Source organism: Mytilinidion resinicola (genome assembly GCF_010093595.1).
Source record: "Mytilinidion resinicola strain CBS 304.34 unplaced genomic scaffold BDZ99scaffold_22, whole genome shotgun sequence".
NCBI classification, from domain to species: domain Eukaryota; kingdom Fungi; phylum Ascomycota; class Dothideomycetes; order Mytilinidiales; family Mytilinidiaceae; genus Mytilinidion; species Mytilinidion resinicola.
The window spans coordinates 235,454-252,693 of NW_022985458.1; the positions used below are offsets into that span (position 1 = coordinate 235,454).

At 47.3% G+C, this 17,240-nt stretch overlaps 6 protein-coding genes across 6 annotated transcripts; 2 read left to right on the forward strand and 4 right to left on the reverse strand.

Moving 5' to 3' along the window:
• Positions 1 to 2,105: 2,105 nt before the first annotated feature.
• Positions 2,106 to 3,428, reverse strand: BDZ99DRAFT_491211 (TPR-like protein; the record flags this gene model as incomplete). The annotated part of the gene is made up of 2 exons (XM_033723094.1): positions 2,106 to 3,005; positions 3,117 to 3,428. The coding sequence occupies 2 exons, from the start codon at positions 3,426 to 3,428 to the stop codon at positions 2,106 to 2,108; spliced, it is 1,212 nt and encodes a 403-aa protein (XP_033571390.1).
• Positions 3,429 to 4,147: 719 nt separating this feature from the next.
• BDZ99DRAFT_397998 (uncharacterized protein) lies at positions 4,148 to 5,267 on the reverse strand (the record flags this gene model as incomplete). The annotated part of the gene is made up of 3 exons (XM_033716075.1): positions 4,148 to 4,607; positions 4,749 to 4,965; positions 5,048 to 5,267. 3 exons carry the CDS (start codon positions 5,265 to 5,267, stop codon positions 4,148 to 4,150), a joined length of 897 nt encoding a protein of 298 aa, XP_033571391.1.
• A 2,772-nt stretch (positions 5,268 to 8,039) lies between these two features.
• Positions 8,040 to 8,502, forward strand: BDZ99DRAFT_545049 (uncharacterized protein; the record flags this gene model as incomplete). Its single annotated transcript, XM_033726830.1, has 1 exon — positions 8,040 to 8,502. A coding segment is annotated over one exon (333 nt), but the record flags the coding sequence as incomplete, so codon positions are not given.
• A 116-nt stretch (positions 8,503 to 8,618) lies between these two features.
• BDZ99DRAFT_467468 (uncharacterized protein) lies at positions 8,619 to 10,441 on the reverse strand. The gene has a single exon (XM_033721025.1). It carries the CDS (start codon positions 10,166 to 10,168, stop codon positions 8,681 to 8,683), a length of 1,488 nt encoding a protein of 495 aa, XP_033571393.1. The 5' UTR covers positions 10,169 to 10,441; the 3' UTR covers positions 8,619 to 8,680.
• A 1,695-nt stretch (positions 10,442 to 12,136) lies between these two features.
• On the reverse strand, positions 12,137 to 12,793 carry BDZ99DRAFT_481249 (uncharacterized protein; the record flags this gene model as incomplete). The annotated part of the gene is made up of 2 exons (XM_033722384.1): positions 12,137 to 12,449; positions 12,573 to 12,793. The coding sequence occupies 2 exons, from the start codon at positions 12,791 to 12,793 to the stop codon at positions 12,137 to 12,139; spliced, it is 534 nt and encodes a 177-aa protein (XP_033571394.1).
• Positions 12,794 to 16,667: 3,874 nt separating this feature from the next.
• BDZ99DRAFT_152743 (uncharacterized protein) lies at positions 16,668 to 17,124 on the forward strand. The gene is made up of 2 exons (XM_033712792.1): positions 16,668 to 16,861; positions 17,016 to 17,124. The coding sequence occupies exons 1-2, from the start codon at positions 16,762 to 16,764 to the stop codon at positions 17,090 to 17,092; spliced, it is 177 nt and encodes a 58-aa protein (XP_033571395.1). The 5' UTR covers positions 16,668 to 16,761; the 3' UTR covers positions 17,093 to 17,124.
• Positions 17,125 to 17,240: the final 116 nt, after the last annotated feature.

Genomic DNA, 17,240 nt, shown 5'->3' on the forward strand with positions numbered 1-17,240 from the left:
GAACCCGACTTCTTTAGAGCTACTAATGCTTTATATACCGATTACAAAACCACACAGAAAAGCTTACAAGGCTATATCTTCTTCCTGTTTGGCGGCCCTATCGATTGGAAAGCCACGCTACAACATTGCGTGACCAAATCAACTACCGAAGCAGAGCTTATTGCCGCTTCCTTAGCCGCCACAGAGCTTATATGGTGGTGGAGGCTTTTCAAATCCATCGATTTTGAGCTAGATAACGACCGAGTTCTATATTGCGATAATCAGCAAACAATTCGCTTGATTCAAGCAGCCACACCAAAGCTTAAGACAACGCTTCGACACGTTGACATACACCATCATTGGCTACGTCAAGAAGCTCAAGCAAAGCAAATTGATCTGGCATACATCCAAACAAAAGCACAGCCAGCCGATGGCCTCACAAAGCTTTTACCTCGACAGCGACACGAGAATTGGGTCTCACAACTTCACTTCGATGAGTTTCCAAGCACACAATCTGCGCCTCAAGCCGCTCCTCAAGCCGCTTCTTAAGCTAACAAATCCATAGCATAACTATACAATCAAAGGGGCGAAAAGCTTCATACCAAACGAGCGCAAAGCTTAACCACCAAACCATTGGCATCAATGGACGAGCAAAAGCTCACACCAAACCATTGGCAACAATGGACGAGCGAAAAGCTCACAACCAAACCATTGGAAACAATGGACGAGCGAAAAGCTCAAACCAAAGAAGCGAAAAGCTTCACCAACCAAACGAGCGAAAAGCTCAAACAAAACGAAGCGAAAAGCTTCACATATACAGCTCTCACGAGCACCATACCACGTCAACAGCTACTCCAGCTTCTACATTACATTCAAATCTGAGGGGGTGTGTAAGCCTAGAGGCACCAATCAACGCAGGACTTGGCGTCCAGCACATCTATATATACGTGCCTACGCGCACCTCCACAATACACACACATAACCACTCTCTCACATCTCGTGCACCCATGCTCGTGCCCCCACAAGCTTACACTATTCCATGAGCATACAAAGGATCGCACGATTGGCACGCATCGGCTGCTTGTGCTGGATGGCCACGGCAGCCACGTTAACCCCGAATTTGATTAATTCTGTATGGAGCACAACATTGTTGTTATATGCATGCCAGCCCATTTGTTGGATTTGCTGCAGCCGCTTGATATAGGCTGTTTCTCGACGCTAAAGCAGGCCTATGGACGTAGCGTTGAACAGCTTATGGGCCGCGGTGTCAACCACATCGATAAACACGAATTCCTGCCGCTATATAGGCAGGCCAGGCAAACAGCGCTACATTAAGATAATATACAGGCAGGCTTTGCAGCCACTGACCTCGTTCCATATAGCCCTGAGCGCGTGCTATCGCAGCTGCATGCCGAATTTCAGACGCCATCACCCCAACGCCGTCCACCGTCCTTAAATGCATCTTTGGCAGCCGAAACACCTTACAATATTGCTGAGCTACAGAAGCAGACAGCCTTAATAAAGCGCTATTTCCACCGGCATATGCATAGCCTATTAAGTAAAGCAGAACAAGCCCTTAGCGGGATCGTTAAGGGGTGTGAAATAGCGATGTTAAACGCTGTGCTGCTTGCAAGCGAACTTAAGACGGCACGCATAGAAAATAAGCGCCAGAAACAAAAGAGGGCAAGGAAGCGCAAGTATGTAGCTAAAGGAGGGGTTCTATTAGGAACAGAAGTGGCCTCTCGTGCACAAGCTGCCCAAATAGAGGCAGAGGAGGCGCCAGCAGCAGCGTGCAAAACCTAGGTGCAGCATGTGCGAATCAACTGAACACAACGCACGTACGTGCCCTAGACGGCAGGCAACCAGCTAGTAGATAGCTACACTAAATACAATCGTTCGTGGTTGAGCAATTCGCAATATTCGGCGTGGCGGCTTGGTGGGGTGGGCAGGATGCCCGCACGGGCAGCTTGCCCGCAGAACACGTTAGTTTGTCGTGTTTGGAATAAAGTATTTCTCCATTAACCGAATAGCCTCGTTATCATAACCTCGACCCTTCAAGGTAAATGCGAGATTTTCCATGCTGGTTAGTATGTCTAGATGCTCTTATCCAAGCGCCTCTTTCTCGTCTACAAAACTTTCTTCTCTAGTTCTTCAGCCTCGTCCCATCGCCCTTGATCACGATATGTAATCACCAGGCCAGAAATGCTACTAAGTGTACGTGGATGCTCTTCTCCAAGCACTCTCTCTCTTGTCTTCAAAACTTGACTCCCTAGCTGCTCGGCCTCATTCAAGCGCCTTTGCTCGCCGTATGTAATCGCTAAAGCAGACATACTAGTAAGAGTATCCGGATGCTCTTCTCCAAGCACTCTCTTTCTTATCTCTATTACTTCAAGGAATTGATGTTCAGCCTCATTCAATTTCCCTTGGTCGCGATATGTCATCGCTAGGCCAGATGCGCTCGTTAGCGTGTCTGGATGCTCTTCTCCAAGCGTCCTCTTTCTCACGTCTAAAACTTTCTTCTCCAGCTCTTCAGCCTCGTCCCATCGTCCTTGTTCAAAGTAGGTCGACGCTAAAGCAGACATACTAGAAAGAGTATCCGGATGCTCTTTTCCAAGCGCCTTATTTCTCATCTCTAAGGCTTTCTTCTCCAGCTCTTCAGCCTTATTTAATCGCCCTTGATCGCGGTATGTAATCGCCAGGTCAGATGCGCTCGTTAACGTGTCTGGATGCTCTTCCCCAAGCACCTTCTTCTTCATCTTCCAAACTTCCATCTCCAGCTCTTTAGCTTGTTTCAAACGCCCTTGGATCCAGTACGTTTTAGCTAGTCCAGCCATGCTATTCAGCGTATCTTGATGCTCCTTTCCTAATACATTTTCCATTATTTCCTTCACCTTCAATCCTAGGTCTTTGGCTTTCTCCCATCCCCCCTGATCACGGTATGTCGATGCAAGGTTAGCCATGATAGCTAGAGTCTGCAGACCCTTCTTCCCCAGCACCCTCTTTCGTATTTCCAGATCATCGGGCTCCTTTGAGTGCAATCCATTGCGGGGTGTCAAGGGACGGTCTCTTTGCCCAACTAGCAAATTCAAAGCCTTTTCGATATCCCCTATCTCTGCCTTATATTTCGCGTCCTCCACTAGCTCTACAGCAGCTCCCCATTTACCTTGGCTGCGGTATGTTGAGACCAAATTCGCCATACTACTCAGCGTATGTGGATGATCAGATCCTAACACCTTCTCTCTTGTCTCCAGAACTTTCTTCTCTAGCTTTTCAGCCTCTCTCCAACGCCCTTGACTCCAGTACGTCGATGCTAGAATGGCCATGCTTATCAATGTGTCTGGGTGTTTATCCCCTAGCCGTGTCTTTCTCAATTTCAATACCTGGTCTTCCAGCTCTTCAGCATCCTTCCATCGCCCTTGATCGCTAAGCATCGACGCTAGATTGGCCATGCTGGTTAGAGTGTCTGGGTGATCCTTTTGTAGGCGCTCCTTTCTCCTATTCACCACTTTTAGCTGCATTTCTTCGGCCTTCTCCCATTGCCCTTAATCATGGTACTTCGATGCTTGGATGGCCAAGTCGATTAAATCGTCATCCGCTCGGAAGACGTCCGCACGTAGGATGGACCATTCGATCTCCATTCTACTTGAGGAAATACTATAATGTTCTCTGTTTCGAGTCTGGTCCTTCAATGGAATATCGAGCCTCATGATGGCCATATCTGACTCAGGGTATCTGTTATCTTTCTTACTTCCACTAAACACTGTTTTTTCTTCCCCCGCCTTAAACCGGACTCCCACGAAGTTCTCATCGGCACCGGCGGGTCTCTGACCAGGTAGCCCTAAATAAAGGAGTGCGCCAATAGGAATAGACGTCGTGGCAACGCTTTGGCTTTGGCTTTGGCTTTCTTTCTCTTTTACATCTCCGAAAAGATAAAGGTCCATGAGCGATTTGAGAGTCCAAGTTATTAAGACGTCTTGCTCGTAGCGAGTTAAAGACTCCCTTTCAAGAGGTAGTTCGTGATGTCTTTTATGCAGTGGAACAAATCTTTCCTCTTCGAGGATCGCGACACTCCAGTGAATCTTTCCGTCGCTGCAACTTCTAGGATGCCAACCTCCAATATATCCTTGCAACCGAGCTGACTTGGTCCGTTGTACCCAAACTTCTGTCATTATATCTTAGTAAAGAAGAGTCTTATTGGCGATCGAAGCTTACCTGAGTTCTTTTGCAACGTTTTACGCGGCATTCGGATCGTGATCTCGAGTTTCTCCAATCCATTTAGCAATGACGGGTTGGAACGCGTCCGCGATACGCTGTCTTCCATAATCAAGGCACGAACAGCGTTCTCATTGAAATTGACATCTCCTTTCAGCTGTGAGATCATCCACACCAGCGTGATGTTAGCTAGAGTTGCGTCCTTGTTTCCGCCTCCAACGTCACTGTGAGTGCCGCGAAACCAGTACTGCTCCAACTGATGGCCTTCCTTAGGCTTCCACAGAAGAGGTTTGAAGTGTCTTCGGTCCTCATCAAGGGCCAACGCCTGTATGGCCCGTTTAACATTTGGCCAAATCTCTTCTGAATTGACGAAAGAGAGCTTCTTAAATTCCGGCTGCGCAACGTGGGCAGGCATTCTGAAACCAAGAGAAGCAACTGTGTCTTAGACTGCACAAGCTTTGATTTGCACAGTGGGTGTTAGCAATTCCCTGTCAATCAGGTCATTACGTAACTTCTTAATCTTCTCGCTAAGTTTGTTTTCTTAAGGTGGTTGAGACTCCTCGCCTCCCTTGGGCTGCTTTTCCCACAAGCTGTATAGTTCGCCGAGGAATCGAAGTCCCGTACTCCTGAGTAATCCGATGTCGTTTATTATTTTGGCAACAGCACGAACGGTGAAGGCTCCTCGAGAGAAACCTATAAGTACTATTTCGTCGCGTGTATCCGAGTAATTAGTGCATATAAATTTATACGCCTCACGAATATCATAATCGATCCCTAACCAAGAATATCAGCGTTCTATACTTCTGGTCAAAAACGTGCGTTTCAATTCTACAAGATAAAAAGAACTCATATTCACCTCTGCCTACAATTTGGTCCCTCCAATTCGCCCATCTTGATGTGCCTGTGCCTATCCCGCGCATATAGAGAGTGATCTGCACGAAATCGCCATGCGTTGTATTGTCTATGCATCGAGAGATTCGAGCAACATTCGTCAATGCTTCGTCTTCACTGTCATTAGACGTTCCGTCACAGCATATGATAAGCCGTTTTCCCTGCGTTGTATTTTCGCTTGACATTGTTGCCGAGCTGTCCTTCGGGCAAGCTAAACTGGCGTATCTTGTAAGCAATGCACATATGAAGAGGTGAGAAGAAGATGTTGGAGGTGCAGGCAGAAGGTGATCGTAAGATGTCAATATGAGTAGGAAATTCTTTAAAGAATCATAAGTATATTGTACATGCCACTGGCTGCCCATGTATGTGGTTGCTTACGTGGTGGTGGCTGCGTCTTCCGGTGAAACGAAAATGGATTCATGCCTCGCTACTGCAGCAACACGTGTCTGCCAACGAAGCGGATGAGGTCTGCAGCATCGACTACCTGCACATGCGCCACAACTCCTCCGGCATGTATAATTGGGCAGGTAATAAGCTACAGACATAAACTTCAAATTTCGAGTCTGTCAGCTTCTGCCACCAGTAGCAAGGAGGACGGCCGAAAGCCCCGGTGTTGTAAGCTCTAACTATGGTTTAACGTAATCCACCAGGTAGTGGCGCCCACCAGGTAGTGGCGCGCCCATCAAAACTCGCGACAATAAAAACACGAATTGCTCAACCACGAATAATTGTATTTAATGCAGCTATCTGCTAGCTAGTTGCCTGCCGCCTAGGGCACGTGCGTGCATTATGTTCTGTTGATTCACACATGCTACACCTAGGTTTTGCACGCTGCGGCCGCTCGCTCGCTGCCTCTGCTGCCCCCGCTGCCCCCTCTGCTACTACATTCTGCGCAGCTTGTGCACGAGAGGCCCCTTTTGCTTCTAATAAAACACCCCCCCTAGCTACATACTTGCGCTTCTTTGCCTTCTTCTTTTTCTGGCGTTGGTTCTCTGCCCGTAGCTTCTCAATTTCGCTAGCAAGCAGCGCGGTGGTTGACATCGACATTTCGCATGCTTTTGTAAGCTGGCTAAGTGCACGGTCTGTTGGGCTCGGCGGGCTATGCGTGCGCTGTTTAAGATAGCGCCTTATTAAGGCGGCCTGCTTTTGTAGCTCGGCGATATTGTGGGGTGTTTGAGCTGCTGAGGATGCTTTTGATTGTGGATGTTCGGGTGGTGGTGGTGTCTGATAATCTGTATGTAGCCGTGATAGCACGCGATCGGGGCTGTATGGCACAAGGCCAGTAGCTGCGAATCCTGCCTGTATATTGTTTTGATGCAGCGCCGTTCGCCTAGCCTGCCTATATAGCGGCAAGAATTCGTGTTTGTCGATGTGATTGACGCCGCGGCCTATAATCTGTTCAACGAGGCGTCCGTAGGCTTGCTTAAGCGGCGAGAAACAGCCTACATCAAGCGGCTGCAGCAAATGCGAAGAATGCGCCGGCATGCATATCGTAATGATATTATGCTCTAGGCAGAATTGGTCGAATTCAGGGCTTACGTGGCTGCCGTGGCCATCTAACACAAGCAGCCGATGCGTGCCAACGGTGCGATCCTTTGTATGCTCATGGAACAGCTTTATCCAGACAAGGCCAATCTCATTTGTTGTCCAACCGTTTTCGCTAACGCCGATTGACCAATCGTGTGGAATAATGTTGTCCTCATACCAAGCAGCTTGGTGCATCAACGCTTCGAAGATAATGAGCGGTGGAATATCACCCCCTAATGCATTGATGCACTCAATGATTGTAACCCATTCTCGATTGCCTGGCTGTATTGTCCTAGGCCGGCCGGCTCGATCGGTTCCGGTAACAACTTTTGCAGTTGCAATAATGCCCATTTGGAAGCCAGTCTCATCGAAGTTCCAAGTATCATTATCCAGAATCCCGTATTGTATCTTTATGTCTTGAATGCGTTTGAACCAGCCCTGAATAAGTACAGGATCCTCGCATTTGGCGCGCTGATAATCGTACTTGCGGTTGAATTTGACTTGAAGGTCGTCGTGGCGCTTAATATATCTTGATACCCAATTTGGGCCAACAGGAAGGGGGGTAGGTGATCCAGCCTTTTGCGCAGCTAGAATACCAGCCATCTCCCGTACAATCGCGATTTGAGGTGGCATTCCGCGTTGATCTCTCGATAGAATCCACTGCCTAAGACTCTCTTCTTGTGTAGCTGTGAGAAGGCGATTGGGTGCATGATGGCCGCGTTGTGGTTCGATCCCGGCGACGCGTCGCCGGGCTGTTGTTGGAGGTACATCGTACGCTTTTGCAGCGGCCTTAAGAGTCTGAATTTGGCCTTGCTTGAAAGCTTGAAGAGCGAGAGTTAATCTGCCCTCTCTATGCACAGATTCTTGTTGTTGTGGTGGAGCCATTGTAGTAGTAATAGAAAATCGCGTTACGCGTTGCGGAATTTTAATGGGGCGCGCCACTACCTGGTGGGCGCCACTACCTGGTGGATTACGTTATAATTAAGGCTAACAAGTGTCTACGCTGTTTATTCACGCCTACTAAGGATGTCTACAACAACCCTAAGCTTGCATACGCCTACGGCGCGCCTAGCGCACCACAACAATATACAACCCTTTGCGAGCAGGCAGATACACGGCTGGCAGCTTTACTAGCAGCAGAGGAGGCCTATTATGTTAATGACGACCTATCAGCAGAACAGCAGCGCTGTAAAGCTGCTGAGGAAGCAGTTATAGATGGCGCAATAAACCTGGATTTAGATGAGGACGAGGATGAGGAAAACGGGCTGCATGTCACGTGTAAGTTCAACCTTAACACCAAAACTACCTCGCGCTAACTACTATAGGTAATATGGAGCTCCTGGAGCTCCTGGAGCTCCACGAGCTTTCTGCTGGACTGGAGTGGAGCGATTTCCAAATCCACTCCACTCCACTCCAACAAGATCACTGTCCATGTCTGGCCACATCGTAAACATCCCGCAGCTCCAAGCGGGCTACAACGCTGCCATAGGCCGGCGTGCTCCATCTCCGCCGCTCGCTCGCCGTTGGGTGGGTCGCCTTCGCTACTTAACAGTGTCTCGCCAGGGTACATGGCGACCGAGATCTCGGACTTTCTACCGCAGGCTCCTAAAGACATCTGGGAGAGTAAGATTTTCATTGGGCGGAAGGGCCAGGCGGGAGAGCTTAAGGGAGCTTTTTTATATTTAGCCAGTGATGCGTCGAGTTATACAACTGGAGCGGACATGTGGTTGACCGGGGTTATTGCTTGCCTTGAGAGCGGATGAATGACTGGTTGGGTATGCTTTCTGGAGGATGTGTTTTCGGCCGGTTTCTACTATCTCTTGATTCTGGATCTTGATTTCGGGTTATCTGCTAAGTTCTAGATTCTATAGTCTCAAATCGCTTTGCTCCAGGCTTCCTTTTTTTTATGAAAGTTGCGACTCTAAGGCCGCTACACCGTCGCTTAGAGTTAGTTCCTCAACTTGAACACATCCCACAGAATCTGATTATGGATTGTAGATTCATAACAAGGTCGTTAAGAATTAACGTGTTGTATGTAACGGCTTCTAGACTATAAGGTGCATTCTAATATCTACAATGGATCCCCCTTATCTGCATAGTACTTCTCAGACTGTAATATACTCGCCTCTAACGATTTTATGCCCTTCTTTACCATTTCCAATTCCTCTTCCATCTCGTTCTTCGTAGTAACAGCATTCGACCGCAGCTCACGCATCCACTGCTTGATTAAGGCAAGGTGCTCCTTCTCCTGCACTAGAATCTCCTTCGACCTAGCAACCCTCTCCTGCTCCCGCTCCCGTTCACCATGCCTCGGTAACGGCCTACAGCCTCGTTCAGCACACAGCCGGTCGACTTCGTTCCTGGAGCTCCGGACGGCTGTTTCGTCGAAGATCAGTTTCGCTTCCTGGATCTTGAGGGACTTCCTGAAGTCCTCTTTCTGCTCCGCCGTCGTGTCCTTTGACGCAATCCAATTACGGGTCCCACTTATGCTGCTGTGCTGCGACTCCAACACCGATTCCAGCTCTCGCAACTCCCAGAGCGGTAGATCCTCATCCGGCAAACATACACCGCCAGGACAGAGCCTCTCCGCCTTCTCCTCTGCCTTCAGAAGATCCCGGACCCGTCTTTGATCTTTATACTCCTCTTTCCGAAGCGCGAACTCAATAGAATACCGCTGATCATCCGTCTCTGCCAAACCGAGGTCATGGCGTAGGCGCTCAGCCCGCCGATCGGCATATTTACCCCAGCTCTTTAGCGTCTCCACCTCCCTTAGAGGCTCCTCGAAAAAATATTTGCACCGATCCCTCGCATCCATCCTCACCCTCTCAACCTCAAAAGCATCACTATCAAAACTCCCAGGCCATCCACACTTCCTATAAAGCGCCCTCAACGCCTCCTCCCAGAACCCGGGACTATGCTCCCCGCCCCCAGGGATCTCCTCCAGGCTCATATAACGCGCGACCACATCCCTCAAGACGTCCCCCGCAGGCCGACTGGGCACATGGTCGTAGTTCATCCGATTCGCCGACACCGGCTCCCCGGCCTCCACACCCCTGAGCGCCCGGTCCGTACTCCAGCCGGACTCCTGGTCGATGATCCAGATGCGATGCTTGCGCGCATCGTAGATGAGCACGCTCTGGTGGTTCCCCATCATGCTCAGCGGCGTCACCCACGGGCGGATGTACTCGCCGTCCTCGCCGTCCCAGTCGCCCTTCCCGCCGTTGCTCTCCCACCCCGAGTACAGTGGGTCCCGGCTCTGCCGCACGTCGTCTTCGGCCCGGAAGTCGGCGAATTCGCCGCCGTGGATGAAGTCTGGGCTCTCGACCTCCGTCTTGTCCACGTACGGCAGCAGCTGGTGGAGGCGGATGACGAGCGGGTCTAGCGAGCACTCGGCGGCGAGGGTGAGGTTGATGCCCGGGTTGGTGTGCGGGGCGCGCTTGATGGCGGAGGCGGGCATGTAGCGCATTTTGGCGAGCGTGGAGTAGATCTCGTCCATCAAGTCAGCGACTTCCTGGAGGTTGGCCTCGGCGCTTGGGCGGTGCGTGGGGATGGTGGACATGATGGAGGCGGAGTTGTGGTAGACGACCAAGAGCACTAGGACGAGAAGAATGAGAATGGTTCGTAGGCGTGGTGTTCGGCGTCGGGGGAGTGGGTTTGAGGTTGGATTTGGGAGTGGTGAGTATCGTTTTGTATGGCTGGACATGATTACGTCATAAAAGGTATGAATATGGCTCGTCGTGCTTATATATGCACCTAGTGGTTTGCAGTCTCTACCAGTCCAAGCAAAATGTAGCGATCTGGACGTTTTTATCTTGGGTTTGCGATTTCCGCGACATCCGTGATGTGGAAGTGCACTCATGTTGTTGAAGAAAAGTACCCCTAACCCCACATCCTAGCGGCTTGGCGGGTACTACCAACAGCACAGACCACACCTCGTTCATTCGGTCTGACTTTCATCCTCCGGGCTTCCCTTTACCACCCTAAAAACACCTATCCGCACCTCCTACACTATGGCCTTGATTCTTCAATATCCGCATCCATCTCATCGGCCATGTCCTCCTCAAAAACCCCTCCCTCTCCCGCAATCTAACACCCCTCGAACAATTCGTCTTATCTCCCCTCAAATACTACCCGATTCCTCTACGCCTACCTCTTCCCCTTTCGCACGCGGCGTCCCCCGTCTGATCCCTTGATCCTATTTATGTAGTTTGTGTATTACACAAACATAACCGCGCCCCCTCGGTCCCGGACGGCAATCTGTTGATGCATACTGGGGTTTTAACGGAAAGGGGTGCGCTGGGGAGTTACAGGAATAGGCAAATTAGTTAGAGGGATTGCCGCGTTGGTATAAAATCGTGATAGTGGGCAACTATGATAGCTAATTAAGCCCAGTATCAAGAGCCATGCAGAGGCCTGAAGACCGAGGCGGCGAGCTCGATTGGAAGATCGGCCCGGTATTCCGGAAGCCCTTAATGGCCTCCTCGTGTCTTTAAATTCCAGGTCTCCACTTCGGACAAAGTTGGAGTCTAACCCTAGGGCTGTGGGAAGAAATTTGCTGGTGAGAAGCAACTAAACGAAGCTAACAGTGTTAGAAAGGCCAACAGAGAGGTCTCATGCCGTGCGCAGCTTGTTTTATTAGAAAAATATATCATTAACGATAAGTCACGTGATAGAATATATACATCATACATCCCTTTGGCGATGTCTGCTCTATGCCGCTTCTTCCATCACAACAGTCAATTCATGGAAATACGGGAGATGTAAGACGTAAACACGAACGCTGAGAGGCTTGAAATGGCAAACGTGGAAAGACGGAGTGCGTGGATATCGGCCAAAAAAAAACCTACATAAACTCTGAGAACAGTAAAAAATAAGCATGACACATAGTTTACCGTCAATACATACCCCTCATCGGTACTTCCGAATTCCTCTTAGCTCTTTTCTTATTTTTTTAAGACCGCCAGGTCACATACAAAGTCAAGATGGCCACGATTAATCCAATTATCCCTATCACTGTTCCCACAATCTCGGGGGTACCGAATTGTCTACCTCCGCCAGGATTATTATTGTTTCCAGACGTCGGTAATAACGTCGATGACGGCGCAGATGAGGATGTTGTGCTAGGAGTGGAACCATTTCTTTGGAGACTAGATATCGCGAAGGTCGAGGTTGCTATTAATGCGCTGCTCGGAGGTGCAGAGTCCACGAAGGATAATGTCGGACGTGGAGTGCTTGAGGGAGATGGCGCCAGGCTTGGCGAGCTCTGAAGCGGTGTCGATGTTATAGTTATACTAAGGCTCGCGGCGGCTGGCTGGTGCTCTGCGTGGATAAACACCCATCAACCTCCATCCATGCAACATCCATACAGCCGGAAGCAAGGCCACCACGCAGGCAGCTAGTCCCAGTCCAATCCCCCTCAATGGTTACCCGACTCCTCTCCCCACTCCCCTTAACCCCGACCAACTCAACCTCACTCTCCGCGCCCCCTGACCTCCTCCCCCCAAGACTCCCTCCCAAATTACCATTCTTAACGGCCGCAGTCCCCTGCCAACTCGTATCCGGGCTGCCATTCGCAGTGCCATTCCTGGTCCCGTTGCGTCCCCGTCAAGTTCACAATGCTAGTTGAGAACGACGAGAACGGTTTCGCGACAAGCGCGAACCAGTGCTTGCCCTTAACCTCCATAAGTTTGGGCAGCGATAGCAGGGAAATGACGCACAGACCGAACGAGACCTCGGCGGCAACCCAGAGACCCAGCCACGCAATGTTGTACGAGACATCGGCGTTGGCGCCAGCCATGCGGAGGAGGTACATTATGATGAAGACGTTTGTTATGCACGCGCTATTTTTAATCATTAGCAAACCAATCTTTTTTCCCCTAAGTATACGCGTTGAAGAAAGTGGGGAGAGAGGGAGACGGCTTCAGCCTGGGAAATGGAGTAAAAAGCAGAGAGTGGACACGTACAGCAACCCCGTAGCAAAAAGCAGCACAATACTAATCCTCTTCTTCCTCGGGATCCTCAACTTCCATACACTCCTCGCAGGGAGGCCCAGGATGATAATGTCGCTCGCAATATTCCAAATACATGTAATCATAATCATGGTATTATTATCTAGACACTTGCCCGGTACAAGATTGTTCCAGGCCTTTTTGCGCAGGCTGCAGGCCCAGGCAGACACTGACATGGAGATGATGTAGTAGACAAGGGACGCGATAATAACGATCTTAGAACCGATGGAGAGGAAGGGGTTAACAGTACGGTTCGGGGCCAGGAGCAAGATGTATTAAAGTAGGATGGCGAGTTTAATAAAGTAGATTATTGGACAGTAGATTATATTTTAGATGTAGACATACTGTTTGCACAGTTTAGTTGGTATTCTATATAGCGGCATAAGGAAGAACTGTAAGAGACGGAGGAAGTCGATATATATAGAAAATGTTATTTAGATCGCTGCAATACAGATTCCACTAATAGACTCCGGCGCCCGCTTTGAACATTAACCTGCCCACTGCAATAATAGCAAAGAAACTAATCTAGTACTTCTGCTTAGTATTCCACTTAGCTTCCCTCCTCCTATAACTTACAAATCTAAGAGTCGCAATACCTGTTATTTATTAGTCTTAGCCACTACTATAAGCATATGCAATAGGGTAATCTATATAGTCTGTAAAGTCTAAGTTCCTTACTAGGACTATTCTAGTGTACAACCGGATTAAAAATAGCACGCCTGGTATAACTGTATAAAAATATAATAGCAATAATTATCTATATATAGTTAGGAGAAGATGTTAAGAATACCGTTATAACGCCAGGTGGCGGGTTAAGAGCAGGCGCTCTAAGCCTTTCAGCTATAGAGATCGCCGTGGGTATAAGGCTGGCGAGTAATAAAGAAGGCATAATAGGGCGTATTAAAATCTGGACGTGCGGCTCGGTTTAATAATCTATTGCGCTTCTTAAAGAAAGGTGGTTTAGAACAAGCTAAAGTAGTAAATAGCGGAAGAATATAATAAGAACGTAGGATATATAGCACTATACTATTTAAGTTGTATTATAAGGCTATAAATAAGGTAAGTAGATATAGAACAGCTAAGTAAAAACTATATTTATTATTAGCTATACTATACACTATATAGCTATAAATCGATGCTAGTATACCTATAAGCAACGTTAGCAATCTATATATATAAGCTGCGGATATAGAGTATAAAGCTAATAGTAGTGGATTCTTAGGGCTTAAAGGATAATTATTAGGGTATATAGGGCGGAGTACTATTGCCTAGGTGGTATAAAGTGGATTTAAATAAAAAGTTATATTAAATAAGCGTAAAGCTGTATATATAGCTATATAGAGAAATATATAGTAACTAGGATAAATATAATCTTACCGGAGAAATACAGGAGATTTTTATAATAGCGTTGTTAGTTTTACATTAAACAGTTATAGGAGACTGTGCCTTCTGCTACTCGGCTAGCAAATCTAGTAAATATATAGTATAAGTTGCAATACCGCTTAAAACAAATAGGCAAATACTAGTATACCGGGATATAAAGAGAACTATAAGTAAGAGGTAGTTATACGTAGTTTAGAAGGGGTTTTCTAGTTTTATAAGCCCTATATATTATAGCTTAATATTTCTTAATCTAGCTTTGCTATACCTAGTCCTTAATTAAGCCTGCTTTATCCGCAAGTATATATTCGCGCCTTTAGTATTTGGTATAAGAGTATCGGCGAGCCTAAGTTAGCCTAATTTATTCCTAACTAGGACTTTAGTAGCGCCTGTATAATAATATAATTAGCTTATTAAGGTTTAATTATATATAAAGATTAAATTCCACCTACTAAGTTCCTACTAATAAAAGTTGCCGTATATAGCTTTATATTACCTTTCGGCGCATAGTAAAGCTTATATATAACACTAATATAGGGATATTTACCCTTTTAGTAGCCGGTTAGAGCGAGTATATAAAGGGCGGTAGTAGTAAAGCTATAGAGGCCCTTTAGGTTTTTCCAGTATAAAATCTAGATAGTAGTTGTTCCTTTATAGGCTAAAGTATCTGCTATAGTTACTATTTATCTAAAATCTAGACAGGCAACCTATTAAAGCAAGTATATTAAAAACTGTAAGAACAATATATATCCCTATTTCTCGCGGTTTTTCTCGGCCTCGCGCTATATATTCTTAAAGACAACATCTAGCGGCGTTATACCTAGAGAAAGCTTTCTAAACAGGCTATCTTTTATTAGCTAAATTACTTTTACCTAAAGAACTGCGCAAACTTACTAATTAAGGCGCGCACTTAGTATAAAGACAACAATACTATTAGGGCTATACTTAAGCTTTATGTAACGGGTCGTCTCTTCTATACCTTCCAAGTGTCTCACACTACGGCAGGGTATAGGCAAGTCGTCGTCGGGGTGCAATAGTCTTCAAAAGGTGAGGCAATAATCAATCAAGGTCCAAGACGGGGTGGTTACTTCCAATAGGTAATATTGAAGTCTTGAGTTGAACACGAGGTTCCTATCCATGCAAAGGAGCGTCTCTATATACGAAAGCTCCGTCCTAAGAAATCTGTGGCTCAGTCTGATCCGTCCTTGGATCACCCTGATCCTTGAATGGTCCCTGGATCACCCTGATCCTCGAACAGTCCTTGGATCACCCTGATCCATCCCTGAATCGTGCTGATCCATCCCGTGATCTCTATCCTTAGATCGTTCCCATCCACCAGCAGTCCGTGGGGGAATCCAGGATCCCTATGCGTCCCTTACGTGACCCTCTGGGTCCCGTGACCTGGTTCTCTGTAATCAGTCTTATCTGCTTTCTTGTCTCCGCGAGTGCCTCTGCGCTCGGGTGGTTCGTATTACGGGTTGTAACACTTTACGGCAAACTGGCCGCGCTTAATATTAGTAAAGGAAGTTGTAAAAACATTGCGCGAGCTAAACGCTAACCTAATAAGGCGGTAGGCCAGCCAGGCAAGCGGGAGCAAGCAGCTAATATACAGGGGCAGGTACGCGATGCTAAAAAGCTGCAGGGCGGCGCTAAAGGCGAGGAATATAGGTATAGAAAAGTCGGACTTCTTAAGAATATTATAGAACTAGTTATAGATATCGCCAGCGTTTTTACAAAGCTGCTATAAGGCTATACTAAGGTATAATATAGCTAGTAAACTGTTAAGGTGTGCAGGTTGTAGGTGTAGATGCAGGTAAAATCGGGCGCCTTAGAATAAAAGGCCGCCTTCTAGTAACTGTGCAACTATAAAAGTGGCATAATAAATAATATAGATAACACCTGGTTGTCTGCTATACCGCTCTTATAAGCACCTATAGCACTATTAGTAAGCACTGCCTAGTACGCACTAATTATGCTACGGGTGCCTACTATAGCTATACTTGCTAACAATTAATTAAAACTTAATTAATTAATTAATTAATTAATTTATAAGCAATTAATTAAATTAAGTAAAAGGTCGAAAATTAACCAATTAATTAATTAGCTAATTTTTATAGATATATATAGGCTAGGCGTTAAGGGGTAGTAGAGTTAAGGCTGTAGGCTATAGGAATAGATGTATTATAAGCTAGCTTTATAAACCTGCCGCGCTTTTATATAAGCTCGCGGCAGGCTTATAAAGCTTTTATATAATAGCTTTAAGGTAACGTTAGGCCTTTAAAAAGCTATATCTATAAAAGCCGCTAAAAAGAACAATTCCTTATATAAATTGTATAAGGCTTGATTTTTCACCAGGACAGCCTTCTTTTAATTACGCTATACGGGGTAATAACGTTAAATCGAAGGCTCCAGCGCTACTACCTGCTATTGCCTAATTTAGGGTCTAATAGGCAGCTGCGGGGGAATATAATTAAGGGCAGTTAGGGAACAAAATTATTACCAGTCTTAGTATAGTGTTAAGTTTTAGCTTATAGCGATTTAATTTTTTAATATTTCTAGCTAACTTAGCGCTAAGCACCCTGCACCCTACTAACCCCTATAGGGACGCCTAACTTACTACAGCTCTAGGAAGTTAACTACTAATAGTCTTATTAATCTAAATAGTGTAATTAATGGCACCGCAAGCCCGACAAGCAGCCTGTACGAGGCGGTGCTACGAACCTGCTCCTACATTGTAGTGAGCAGAGCAGATGCTTGAGGCACGATGGAGCTGGTGATGGCGTTGTGGCCGTTCGAAGGCCCTCCACCGGACGACGACAACAACGAACCGCATCACCAGAACAGAGGAACAACCATCAAAATGGGTATGAAAACCATCCGACGTATGTCTACTTGTGTAGGAAGCAAGCCGAACGTGGAGCCGATGCCTAGGCGTACGATAGGACACCTCTGGGGTGGCGATGCAGAGTTTTCACCCTCCCCTCTATCGAAGCTCTCGTTAACTGATGGTGTCTACAGTGCCTACAGCGTCACCAAAGTCATTGGCGGTCAATTGGAGGACCTCAAACAGCGTGGTGCTCGCAGCCTTTGCCTAGGGGACAGCATTCTCATGGCGGTCAAGTGGAGGACCTTAAACAGCGTGGTGCTCGCAGCCATCGACAATGCCTGTAGGCGCCCATCGGCACGCGAGGAAGCCCAAAGCTCCTGAAGGGAGATGGTCACAGCCAGCATGGTGGGGGTAAT